The sequence below is a fragment of the Blastomyces gilchristii genome (assembly GCF_000003855.2).
Source record: "Blastomyces gilchristii SLH14081 genomic scaffold supercont1.13, whole genome shotgun sequence".
Taxonomy (NCBI): domain Eukaryota; kingdom Fungi; phylum Ascomycota; class Eurotiomycetes; order Onygenales; family Ajellomycetaceae; genus Blastomyces; species Blastomyces gilchristii.
This window is the reverse complement of record NW_003101670.1, coordinates 1347402-1361461: the sequence shown is the minus strand read 5'-3', so window position 1 is coordinate 1361461 and position 14060 is coordinate 1347402. Positions and strand designations below refer to the sequence as shown.

The 14060-nt window shown below is 37.7% G+C and overlaps 2 protein-coding genes across 2 annotated transcripts; both read left to right on the top strand.

Annotated features, from left to right (window-relative positions):
- The first annotated feature begins 201 nt into the window (after positions 1-201).
- BDBG_06365 (kinetochore protein ndc80) lies at positions 202-2972 on the top strand. The gene is made up of 2 exons (XM_002623471.2): positions 202-417; positions 493-2972. Exons 1-2 carry the CDS (start codon positions 373-375, stop codon positions 2650-2652), a joined length of 2205 nt encoding a protein of 734 aa, XP_002623517.1. The 5' UTR covers positions 202-372; the 3' UTR covers positions 2653-2972.
- A 45-nt stretch (positions 2973-3017) lies between these two features.
- On the top strand, positions 3018-6780 carry BDBG_06364 (uncharacterized protein). The gene has a single exon (XM_002623470.2). It carries the CDS (start codon positions 3185-3187, stop codon positions 6239-6241), a length of 3057 nt encoding a protein of 1018 aa, XP_002623516.1. The 5' UTR covers positions 3018-3184; the 3' UTR covers positions 6242-6780.
- Positions 6781-14060: the final 7280 nt, after the last annotated feature.

Genomic DNA, 14060 nt, shown 5'->3' with positions numbered 1-14060 from the left:
AGTTGATGGAGACGTGAAAGTCTAGGGGAGCAGGAAGACTCGGGAGGTCTTTTCGCGACAACCCCATGCCGAGAAGGCAAAAGCCGAGGCTGGAGCTGCCCGGAGTCTCGTGATAGCTGATTACGGAGACATATTTTTCCGACTAGAGGGCAGCGCCAAGATTGAAATGGTTTGTTTACTTCGCAATACATCCCAACTGGCAAAACGCGACGACACCTACGATATAAAACCTGCGTTTGTTGTTTAAGAGCTGACGACTTGGCCATCTGATGGCATTTACTTGACATAAAATTGCACGTTCAATTAATATCGTTTTTGGATTACGCTCAGTGACCTGCACAGGCGCGGGGTGAACTCACCGGAGCAGACGCTATGTCGCAAGACACTGGGCTGTTCAGTATCCGGCGGCCTCGAGAGGTACATCTATGAATTATTTTGCTAAGTAATAAGCGGCAAATAAGTTGATGTGTACTAACGCAGTCTTTGGCGCAGACCCTTGCGAATGTCCAGAACCTATCCTCAATCCCTCAACCTGCCTCTGCACTTAAACGAACGAGTTCCGCCGCCAACTTCCAAAATCCACCATACACGTCTCACCATGTGCGCACAACTTCCATCGGCGGCCAAGGCTTTGGCCGACCACAACAGCCAGTTTTCCAGAGGTCTTCATCTGGAGCTGACAACGGGCTCTCATCTGTCCGACGGTCTGTTTCAAGCAACATCTTTCACAGCGCCAGCGTTGGCCGTCAAAGCTATGCACCTGTGTCCTCCCATCCAGTTCCCCCTCCGCAGCTACAACGGCGAAGCAGTGTTTTCTCGCGCCAGTCAATAGGTGGCCCAATGAGCCATCACCAGTCATTCTTCACCCAAGCTCCTGCTCCTGCTGGTGTTCCTAGAGACCCACGCCCGCTCAAAGACAGAGCTTTCCAGGCGCGAATTGGACAAGAACTGTTAGAATATCTGACGCAAAATAATTTTGAGCTAGAGATGAAGCACTCCTTAACGCAAAACACGCTGAAATCCCCGACTCAGAAAGATTTCAATTACATTTTCCAGTGGCTTTATCGCAGAATCGATCCAGGTTATAAATTTCAGAAAAATATTGATGCCGAAGTTCCTCCTATCCTCAAACAACTGCGTTACCCATTTGAGAAGAGCATCACAAAGTCCCAAATTGCGGCTGTTGGTGGTCAGAACTGGTCGACTTTCCTAGGCATGCTTCACTGGATAATGCAACTAGCACAGATGCTTGATCGGTATTACTTGGGACACTACGACAGTGCATGCGCGGAAGCTGGTGTCGACATCTCTGGCGATAATATTATCTTTCATTTCCTGTCCAATGCCTATCGCGACTGGCTTCAGGGAGGTGAGAATGAAGATGATGAGGTGGCGGAAAGACGCCTTATTCCCCATATTGAAGCAATGGCAGCAGACTTCGAGCGGGGAAATGAAAAATATGTTCAGGAAATGCAGGAGCTTGAAGCAGAAAATAGGGAACTGCGGGATCAAATCGAGGAAATGGAGAAGAATGCGCCGGATATGGCAAAATTGGAGAAACATTTCAGGATTTTGGAGGATGATAAGAGAAAATTCGAGGACTACAATCAGAATGTCCAAGGGAAGATCACCAAGTACGAAAATCGCATCAAGTTTCTTGACGAGGAGATAAGCAGGACCGAGGAGGAGTTTCAGAAGGCTGATGAAGAACGCATGGACCTGCAAAATAGCGTGGATAAGCAGGGGATTACAACTCAGGATATCGATCGCATGAATTCCGAGCGAGAACGACTTCAGAAAAGCGTAGAGGATATCCTTGTTCAACTTGAAGACACTCATGCTCGGGTTATGGAAAAGGAGGCCGAAGCTAATAAAAGGCTTGAATCCCTAGAGCAAATTGTCAAAACCTTTAACACTCTTGGCTATCAAACTAGCCTGATCCCAGCAACAGCGGCGAACGCCAAGGGCCAGGACTACGAGCTTCACCTAAATCTGAATGAAAATAACTTTTCTTCATCCCAGCTGGGGACTTCTCGGACCTCGCCAGAAGGCGATCGTTTGCTTGCCGACACTTTCACCGGATATCATCCAACGAACCTCTTGAACCTCGACCTCCGTGGCCTTGTTCGTAGCAACTTCATCGCTCTACGGAAAGAAATTAATGAACGACGCAAACTTGCTCTAGATGCGGATATGAATCACCGGGACCTCCTGGATAATATCAAGGAGGCCATGGATGAGAAAAGGAGTGAAGTGGAGGCCCTTGAACACAAACGACGCGCAGCAGAAGAGGAATTTGAGAGCCTTAAGGAAATTACGACAACCCAAAAGTTGACTTCTGACTCCCAAATTGAAAAAATGGAAAAGGAGCTTGCGAAAATGCGAGCTACTCTGACCGAAAGCGTTCAGCTGATGGAGCAGCGAGAGATGAATACCACCATCGAATATGAGCAACTAGTTCTTCGGGCGAATGCTCTCCGTGAGGAGCTCCATACCGGGGTCGAAACGATGTTGAACGACGTTATCCGCTTCAAGGTGCACATTCAGAAGAGCCTCGAGGATTATGAAAGCTTCGTTGTGGATGAAGTTGAGCAAGAACTTGGAGGTGACGGCGAAGGGGAGCGGGAGGCTTCCAATGACGAGGATATGTAGGTAAACTATGGACGGCATTGGTACAATTGGTTTACGAATCATGATAGCATTGGAGCCATGTTTTATGGTGGTATATTTTGTTTTGAACTAAGACTTTGGGGAGTTTTCTTATCGGAACTGGTGCTTTGTTGGGAGTATGGAATGCATCTTCTTGTGGCATACTTCTTGATGGACAGATTACTTAGGGTTTACCTTGACGTGTACCATGCTCTTCCTGTAGTAAATATATTCAAAGATTTCAGATTTTCATTCCAATGGAATGGAATCTCGGATTTCTAATGGCTGACTAAGCTCTTCAAGCCGTTTTTTTTTTTTTTTTTTTCAAGCGCATGAAGTCTGAAAGCTTCAACTTTTAACTTTAAACAATTTGGAGCAAGTTAACCCTCACTTTGCAACGCCATTGCAAAATATCTTGATGGACTGGGATGCTAATATCTTCCAAGTCAAATATGCAACGCCTCATCAGCGTAATATCTCCTCCCGTGCTCCTTCATAGGTCTCTTCACCTGCTCCCCCACGTTTCGATCGTGTCATGCAGGCTTGCCTGCGCCCAGGCCGCGCAAGATATTTAGGCCATAGACTTCGCCTTGTTCCGGGCTCTGCGATTATCCCGTCATGGAAACTTGTCGGTTTCCGTTCACGAAATTTTGGCCCTCCTCCCTCCATCGACAGCGTAGCGACCCTATTGGTTCGAAGTTGGAACAAGGAGCGACCGTTGCCCGTGCCGCCCGAGGAGAAGAAGAACCCATTGCGCTGGATTTCAGAATTGGAAAAATTTATCCCTTCGGAACTACGTGAGGATGCGAAAGACGACGATTACCTGGAAGAAAAGCCGGAGCAGGAGAAATGTCTGGTTCTTCTAGACCTTTTGGATCACGCTCGGAGCCCGGACTCCCTTGGTTATGATCTGCTGGCACACCTAGGTGTCAAACTCGGTAAATGGCCCGCAGTTCATGCGATAGTCAACAGACTGCTTGACAATGCCGAGGAAGCCGAAAAGCCTTTCTCAAGCCAAGGAACGGGTTCGCTCCCATCAAACATCGATTGGGCAAGTCTCGGGTCCTTCGACTCGATGACGGGTGATGAATGTGCGAAGCTTCGGGCTCCCGGAATCCTGCAAATTGAAGGGCAGATATCGTTGAACTCGATTGATTCGCACACAGATGGTCCGCGTGTTACAAGCCGAATGGGAGAGAAATCCACTCGAATTGGGACGATGGAGGAACTATGGCCCGCCTTGGGAAGCATAGTGCTCGAGGCAGCTGATCTGCCGCCGGAGGAATCGCGAACTGCAATGTTTTATTTCTATCGGATTGTTGCCCGCCTACATCACCTAGATTACATCCCGCATGGAGTATACAAATACACTAAGTCGCACGTTCCAGAACAGTTGAATCGTGGTACCCCTGCCATGCATCTTTTATCATCCCACATCATGAACGTTCTATCAGATGCTGTTTGGATAGGCAATGAGGTTGATACGGCCGCGTTTGCTTTAGCTACTGGAAAAGACGTGTCAGCAGCAACCAAGTACAAAATACAAGTCCGACCACTTGGGCCCGAAATATGGTTGGAATTTATCTTGTGGTGCTGTGTAGAAGGAGGGTTCAATATTGAAGGTTCCTGGATATTGAGACAATTAGCAATTAAAAAATCCCGATGGTTCGTTGAGAGCTTTGCGAGCCACTCCATCCACTTAGATGCGATCACTTCGTCCAAAATCGACCGATATGATACCTGGGCTACTTGTGCCTGTGGGTCCAAAAGTGCAGATGTTAGTGCGTCGGAGGGTCCTTTTGTAGGCCTGGGCAGGCGGACAATAAGCAGCGAGGTGGTCACTTCAATGATGGATGGGCTTAATAACAGCGTCAAGGTCGGCGTCGGACATCGAGGAGTTTATTATACCTCCATTCTTGATTACGTGGAGTCTCTAATGCAGCTATTAAAAGAAAATAATATCTATTTAAGGCCGCGAGACGTTGACCATCTCGTCGTTCGCATGATAGAAGCTCGAGGGGTTGTGCCGGAGGTCGACCCTAAATCTTTTGAAGATGTGTTGAAGCTTGCTTCAAACCTTCCCAATATTGTGCCTGACGAGTCACTACAACCAAATACCCGTTCCCACCCCCTTGACAAGTCTGGGGTTGTTTTAGGGCTATATCATTATGTATTGGAATCATATGCCAATACGGAACACGTTTACAGAGCTCATCGCCTTTTCGACAAACTCATCGTTAGCAACCACTCAGCGAAGACAGTTGTCGAACACCAACTCTCTACAGAGCCCACTGAAAGTCCTGAGACGAATTTGTTGGAAGGCGAAGGCACCGCGCAAGTAGCACCACAAGCGATGTCTTCGATCGCACGTTGGAATGCAGCATCCTTAACACGATTCTCGAGTTTGTCTCTTTCACAATTGCTAGCAGTGTCAATCCTGTCAGGAGGGCAAGATTTTGCACGTCAACTACTTTTTCCTGGTGAAGATGGACGCGCAATTATTCCACGAGTTTGTTACTCGGACGATCTCCTTGCGCCCGCGATCATTAGATACGCAACAGCTATAAACAACACAAAGCTACTTAGTAACGTTGCGGAGGACGTACCACTTCCATGGCCAACTCCTGTTATAAAGGCGTTTTTCGGCTATGCTATCCAGTACCACGACTGGGACCGAATAAGTGAAATTCTACTCTACCTTCAAAACAGTAGAGATAGCTGGGAGTCCGAGGAAGTTGCTTCTCTAGCAGCAGGAATAATACGACTAGATAAAGTATGCAGCACTGGCGGGCCAGAAGGAAACCCCAAGCAAAACCAGCCAAGCCGTCTGATGAAAGCCGGGGAAATTCTAGCCAAGTTGCTTCAAGGTGAATTCAACCCAATGCCTAGATATTCCGAAGGGGGCATAAAATACCATGAGGCGTTGCTTTTCCAATTCTTAAGAATGTTCAAATCCATCGGAGGAACCATTTCCGATATAGGCGAGAAGGTAAACCCGCAGTGGAAATCTAGGCAGCCACCCGCAATTACCATCCCCAGCTCTGCCTTCAATCAAGTCCTGTCTGCCGTCGTGGAAACGAGTGGAAGCGAAGCGGGTAAACGGCTATACCACCTCTGGTGTATCGATGGACCTCCCTCCAATACCAACCTAGGTGGAAACGTGATGCTACGCTCCACAGCGCGAACGCCTGAACGACTCCGTGGGATAGGACAAAGAGTGCTTGATCCACAGTTGGATCTTGATCAGCATTCCAAGTTCGTCCAGCCGTCGTTGCAGACGGTACGAATTATTGCGCGAGCAATGGTCCGTGAAGCTTACATGTCCAACGCTAGGGAGAATTATTCAAATAATTATGTCTATGGGGATAGGCAAGATATCTTCGGCTGGGTCAGGGGGCGTTTTGCGTTGTTCAAGTTGGAAAATGAGGATGTTTTGGATGAGTTGCGCAACTGTTGGATCGAGGTGGCACGAGACACTGCAGTGGACGGAAAAGAAGAGACTCATTCTTCTTCGTCAGGGGCCAGTTTGGGCAAGTCGGAAATAGCAAACCTCCTAAAATCAACCGTGACCAAGGATAAAGGCCCTAGGTAGGATCCAATGAAGTTTGTGTTGAGCAAACGCTACGGCCATCGTGTGATATTCACGCCTTCCGCATCTCCTTTACACGAATCTAGCCATCTTGAACTGTTCCTCCTCTCAAATATTTTTACACCTTACCTATTTATCTCATACCCGGCGCTAGCATCAGCATCAGCATCAGCATCAGCATCAGCGTTTCTTTATAAAGTATAAGGCAAATACCCTTTCTTCGTTATCCACATTACATGCTTAATGGTTTCATTTATCATATTCCCCCATGATATTATATATAGACTTCCTTTCATTAGTCACTACGTTTGTTGTCTCGTTCCGTTGCACGGAAGATATACCCTGCTTTAGTGGAGTAGGTCTTGGTTTGTACTTTATGGATTGTACGATAAAAGAAATGGATCGCTTTAGTTTACATCTACGGAGTAGAATATGAGGACCTGTGAAAATGACGCCGAAAATGACCACTTTTGGCGCGAGAAACGTCCGTCTTTCCACCGGCGAGCCGGCCAAGTACCATCACTATTCTGCACCCACCTAGCGCCGTTAATCATCATCTTCCCGCGGTGATGTTTCAACTTCAGGAAGCAGAAAACTTGACCTGTGTATACAGAAAACTTGACCTCACTAAGTGCACCACTTGACCTTGTTACATAATCATGACCCTGACCTTGCACAATACAGTAATAATCAGTTGATAATTAACTTTTAATCTTTTAATTCACTTATTTATTCATTCACTCAGCTTATCAATCAATCAAAGCATATATAGTTAATTCATAATCAATTAAATAAACAGATAAATTTATATAGAATATAAAGAGATATTTTACAGAATTTTAAATTAATTCTGAATTGATTATTAATTAATTATAGTAATAAAAATAGATTCAATCTGTATATTTAAGTAATTAATAATTAATTAAAAATCAGTTAATAATTAATTCAGTGTAAATTATATAAATATTTACTTTATTATCAGATATAAAAATAATTTCAGTATTATTAAATTTTCTCTCTACAGACTAAACTAACTGTATAACTATATCTGAGATCAGAATTAGAATATTTAATAATTTTATTATCAATTTAATTAATTTTGTGGCGGGCTGCGCCTGATCAATTATATAGACTATTTCATTACACTTCACAGATTCCAACCACTTCATTCTCAAATGCATATGCTCCGATTCTCAGCCATTCTCAATCGCTGATCCTCGGCCGCCATGAACGCGTACACTCCGATTCTCAGCCATTCTTAATCACTGATCCTCAGCCGCTACAAACACATATAGATTCTTCTGCCTCAAAGCCTCACTGTATATGTCATCACATACATGTATAAATATTCACTTTAATCACTAATTCTTGCACTTTCTCTTTCTTTTTCTTCTCTAATGTTTTTCTCTTTGTTATATAAGATCTATATATTATATCAATCTATTCAGTGTAGACCTCTTATACTAGAAAAACATTTATTATCTTCTTATTAGAAATGATTATTCATGCACTATCTTCTCATTAGAAATGATTACTCATTAAGAGATATCTGAATATGTAACAATATATAAGAAAGAGAAACAGTTAAGTAGATACTGAGTTTTCAGATAGAAGCTTACTTATCAGTCACTCTGACTCTGTAATAAGATTTTATAAAGAGAATATCAGTGAAAGATCTGAGAGTTCTAACACTCAGATATATGAGATATTTATATAATTACACTTCTTCAAGATTTCACAGATATTATACACTCAATGAACAACATGTCTAATAATAATATAAGAGAATTCTTGAGTACAAGTATAGAAGTGATATCACAGTGACTCTGAGTAATATTGAAATTATAACAGTAATAGATAGTAGATATGCATACAACTTAATAACTTCAATATGAAGAGATTCAATAATTAACTTAATAAAGAACTCATGTAATTTCAACATCTATAGAATTGAATATAAAAGTACTGAAAGAACACTTAGATACTTCTGTATATTTTAATACTTCTGATCTCACTCTCTACTCATCATAAAGAATGAAAATGCTTATGAAACTGAGTGTAGATGAAGATATTATTGATTTATTAATTAATCAAGATTGATATATCAATGAATGATTGAAGAATTGTATAAAACAGAAGTTTTATTCATGAATAAAAGCATATGAATCAGCATTGTGAATATCTGATAATATCATTAAATATCTTGATATTCTGTTTCAAGATACTGCTATACAACAGAAAGTATTAGATTGATTACAGAGTACTTAACAGAGAAACACTTCTCTTACAATATTTATCCCTGACTTTGATATCAAGATTCTAGAAGCAGGTGATCAATCTTGAGAGAATTGAATAAAGATTAGTATACTTAAGAAGACATTAACTTTTGAACTCTTACAGACTCTTATAAGTGTAGATGAAGACCAGACTTATGAAGGTTTCTATACACAGCTTCAGACATTGAATGACTATCTTATCAAGCTTAAGAGTATACAGAACAGTGATAGAAGATATTATACTTCAGTCACTTATATATCTATACTGAAGAATAGCAATGATACAGATATTATGAACTGAATAGATTCAAATGTCTATACATAAGCAAGAGTTTTCACTGTTCAAACAGGCTTCTGAGTTTCTAAGATCACTTCTGAGAAAGTCACTGATCAATGTTAATATGAAGTATATATCAACTGTAACTGATTAGAACACATTACTTTTAACTACTAATCAATCTATATATCTTCACACTTAAGAGAAAGACTAGCATCTTCTCAATTGAGAGAAAGATCAGTGTCTTCTTATTTAAAGAATGAATCAGTGCCTGTCTGTATCAATCACATTGTAGTGAAGAAAGATTTAGAAGATAACTATAAGAATGTTCTGATGCAACAGGAAAAAGATTAGCTTCTATTCAAATTTATAAACAGAAGCTTAAAGAGATCAGATGATAATAATTTGAAGAGAAAATAATAATGAATATGATTCTTATATCTACTGTGATTGATAATATATATAATATAAAAGTCATGATAGACAGTGATCTATATTACTATGTAATAATAAAATCTCCAGTCATAAGATATTATAATCTTCAGTATATTCTCTTATCAAAACCCTGACTTCTCACAGAATTTGATAATTTAAAAGATGTTTGTACCTGTTACATGATGAAACTAAACATAGATATAAGAGAACATTAAAATGAAAATATCTATGCATATGAAGTTAATAATCTTGATTATAATCTTATATTAGAACTTGTCTGACTATCTGAATAAGACATCTTATTAAATACTTGAAACAGAAGCTTGATATTCTCTAATGATGATAGAATTCATGAAGATGATATTTACAAGACTATGAATCTTACACAGATCTCTGTCAATACTTATGAAATACTCTGAAAAAGAAGTTATCATCAAAACTGCTGACAGAGTCACTGATAGAATTACTGATAGCAGAATCATGTATTAATCTATTCTGCCAGTCTGACTAATATTAAAAAGACCCTAGAAAAGTTATTCTGTGTTATAATTAGACTAGTCACCGGGACTATGAATTTCATGTTTGGTCTCATTTAATCTGATTTCATACATTTCTTGGTGTGAATCCCGCTAAGACTAGTCATTAAAAAAACATGTAAAGTGACTATATATGAGATCTTAAAATGAAACCATGACTTGAAAAAAATGAGAAAGTGGTCTCATTTAATCTCATTTAGTCTCATTCTTGATATAAAGTTACTATTGTTAGACATTTTAAGGTTTTTTTTAAACTATTTTTAATTTTTTAAAAAGTAATGCTTTTTGGTAACACTTAAATGAGATTTAAAGTCATTTAAAGCAATAAAAATAATTTAAATTGAGAAGTGAAAATCATGGTTTCATTTGGAAAATGTGACAAGAGTAGACAGTAAGTCTCACTGAAACAGTATGAGACTACTATCTAATGTTAAAACTGTGTAATGGAATTGATCAAATTGGTAATGAGACTATCAAAAAATCTGGTCCTGGTTTCAGACACAGTCACACGGTCAGTCTAGTTATAATAACAGATTCTCATATAAAACTCTCTCAATAATATCATGAATATCTAGATATCTTCTGATAAGATAATAATGTTACAAATCTACCTCTCTCATAAGGTTTAGAAGTGAATCACAGTATCAAGTTAAAAAAGAGAGATAGTAAGAACTCTAAATCATCATAAGACTCTCTTTATAATATATTCTGAGATGAACTCTTTCTTCTTTGAAAGACACTCAATGATCTGTTGAATAAAGAATTCATATATATTAGTAACTCTTTCATCACAGTCTCTATTCTCTTTGCAAAGAAATCAGGTGAAGAACTTCAGTTCTATGTGAATTATTAAGAATTGAACAGATTAACAAAGAAGGACTGTTATTCTTTATCTCTTATCAATAAAACTCTAGCTCATATCAGACAAGCTCAATAATTTACAAAGTTAGATATCATTGCTGTGTTTCATAAGATCTGCATTACTGAAGAAGATGAGTGACTTACAGTATTTCAAATATAATATAATCTCTTTGAATAAGTAGTCACACTCTTTGAACTGACTAATACTCTCAGTATATTTCAGAAGTATATCAACTGAGCACTCTGAGACTTTCTTAATAAATTCATATCTGTATATCTTGATAACATTCTCATCTTCACTGATGGATTCAGGAAAGAATATCAAGAATATGTGTGAAAGATATTACAATAACTACAGAAAGCAGAACTGTTAATAGATATAGATAAGTGTGATTTTGAGATTAAAAGTACAAAATATCTAGACTTTATTATAGAAGCTGACAAGAGAATCTGAATGAATTCTGAGAAGATCTCTGCTATTCTTGAATGAGAGACCCTGTGCACTGTGAAAGATGTATAAAGCTTTATCAGATTTGCTAACTTCTATTAATAATTTATATAAAACTTCTCAGATATCATAAGATCACTTACAGAACTCACTAAGAAAGACTCAGTATTTCAATAATCAGCAGACACTGAAGCTGTATTTATATGAATAAAGAAGAGGTTTATTAATACCTCTCTGCTGATAATATTTAATTCTGATTGTAAGATAGTTGTTAAAGCTGATTTCTCTGACTATGTTACAGAAGAAGCTATATTATAATATAATGATAAAGATATCTTATAATTATACATTTTCATATCTAAGAAACTGAGTTCTGCTGAATGCAACTATGAGATCTATAATAAGAAACTTCTCACAATTGTATGCTATCTAGAAGAATAAGACTTCAAGCTTCAAAGTGTCTCTGAATTTGAGATAATCACAGATTATAAGAATCTTAAATACTTCATAATGATCTGTAAACTCACTGAATGATAAATATAATAATCTGAGTTTCTAAGCTGCTTTTATTTTACAATACACTACTGCCTCAGCAGTCAGAACTCAATGACAGATACTCTCTCACAATCAGAATAAGATATACTGTTCAATATAACAGATATATACTGAATGAATTGAGAACACTGACTCTTGAATCTGAAGATATTAGTTGATTATGATGAGATTACTTATGACACTATATATGCTTCACTGATCAGAACATTTTCCAGATCTACACTGAATGAATTATGATATATAACAGCTTAAACTGATGAACTTCTTCAAGCACTCACTAAAGCAGTATATCAAGAAGTACTCTGATTTTCTCCAGAACTATGTATAAGAACTGATATCTCAGAATATTCAATCAATGATAATAACACTCTATAATTTCATGAATGACACTGAGTCTCTCACTCTGAACTCTTACACATCTGAATAATGCAAGAGATGTATAATTTATATATAACTGATTATTCAGACTGTGAACAACTGTATAGAATGATCTTCTGAGAGTTCTACTAATCTGAGATATTAAATAGTATCAGATGCTTCATCTGAAACTGTAACTACTGTTCTTTCATTATCTTATAAAAGAACTGTAGAAAAGATATACTGAAATCACTTAATATCTCTGATAGAATCTGATAAGATGTAGTAATTGACTTCACTATTAATCTATCTGAGAGTAAGAATTGTAAGAACATTCTGATCATCATTAACTGACTAAGTAAAGATATAATATTAAAATCTTGTAATAAGATAAATACTGAACAAGTCACTGAAGCTTTTCTACAGAGTCTGTTCTATTAAATGCATGAATTACTGAGATCTATAGTATCAGATTAAGACTGTCAATTCATGAGCACTCTCTGAATAAGAATCTGTCAAGTTCTTAAGATTATATATTATTTATTAACTATCTATCACTCTGAGACTGATGATGCATTAGAATAGATAATTCAGACTATGAAGAATTATCTTTATAAGTTCTATAATCACTTATAAGATGATTGATACAATCTTCTTCTACATGTAGAGATCACTATCAATGATTGAAATACTGTTTTAATAGATATAAGCCTGTTCTTTCTTATATATGAATATTATATGAAAGTGTTGAATCTTCTAGAGATCACACAGTTCACACTGAACTCTCACAGTTCAATTCAGATTACTGATAATATAGTAATAAAGCTCTGAGATGTCTGTGACTGAGCAGAGATCTTCATAATAACTATGAAATAAGATTAAGAAGATTGAATTAACATCTGATAAGATTCTACAGAGCAGTATAAGATAGAAGATCTTATATGATTGAATCTCAAGAATATATGAATCACATGTTTATCTCATACACTAGATTATCATTATATCAGATATAAAGTGATAGAAGTTCTAGATAGTTATAACTACTGTCTTGACACATTATCAGAGATTTATAATATCTTTTATACAAGCTTGCTCTGCTACACTGTCACTGACTCATTCTCTTCTCAACTGACTTCTGACTGACAATCACCAGGGATCATAGAAGAAGATAATAAGCTTGAGTGAGAGATTGAAGATATTTTCAATGAGAGATCACATAGCTGTGACTGATAATATCTTATGAAATAAGTTAACTATGATCAACTGATCTGAACTCTGAGTTTCATGTTATCTGAAACAGCAGTTCTTGACTAATGAGAACTACTTCTGAAAGAGAGAGACTAATATAATGAACTGTGCCTGATCAATTATATAGACTATTCTGTTACACTTCACAGATTTCAACTGCTTCATTCTTGAATATGTATGCTCTGATTCTCAGCCATTCTTGATCACTGATCCTCAGCCGCTATGAATACATACACTCCGATTCTCAGCCATTCTCAATCACTGATTCTCAGCCACTATGAACATGTATAGATTCTTTCACTCTGAAGCCTCACTGCATACATCATCACATACATGTATAAATATTTACTTTGATTGCTGATTCTCACACTTTCTCTTTCTTTTCCTTCTCTAACATTTTTCTCTTTATTATATAAGACCTATATATTATACCAATCTATTCGGCGTAGACCTCTTACAAATTTCATTACATAGTTTTAAGATTAAATAGTAGTCTTATACTGTCTCAGTAAGACTTACTATTTATGTAAGAAATTTCACTTCTCACAGATTCTTTACCTCTATTTCTATTTCTTATATAATTAACAAAGTTAGCAGTTCTTGACTATATATAACTATATAGACTGAAGTTTGTGACTACTATTATAACTCAGCTTAAATACTATTATATATTTAATCTCTATATTTATCTTTCTACTGAGAATACTTCTAGTAATTAATAGTATATATTATATCAAGCTGTAAATATCCGAATAATTATCTCTGAATACTTATTTTTATATTTCAAGCTCTGTTAGTCAGTAACTATCTGTTATAATTAAAAGAACTA

What these genes read in the sequence shown, in the direction of transcription:
- BDBG_06365 (XM_002623471.2), top strand. Translation starts at nt 373, where the DNA reads ATGTCGCAAGACACTGGGCTGTTCAGTATCCGGCGGCCTCGAGAG. An exon ending in GTATCCGGCGGCCTCGAGAG is followed by an intron (nt 418 to 492) that starts GTACATCTATGA and finishes TCTTTGGCGCAG; the next exon opens with ACCCTTGCGAATGTCCAGAA.
- BDBG_06364 (XM_002623470.2), top strand. Translation starts at nt 3,185, where the DNA reads ATGCAGGCTTGCCTGCGCCCAGGCCGCGCAAGATATTTAGGCCATAGA.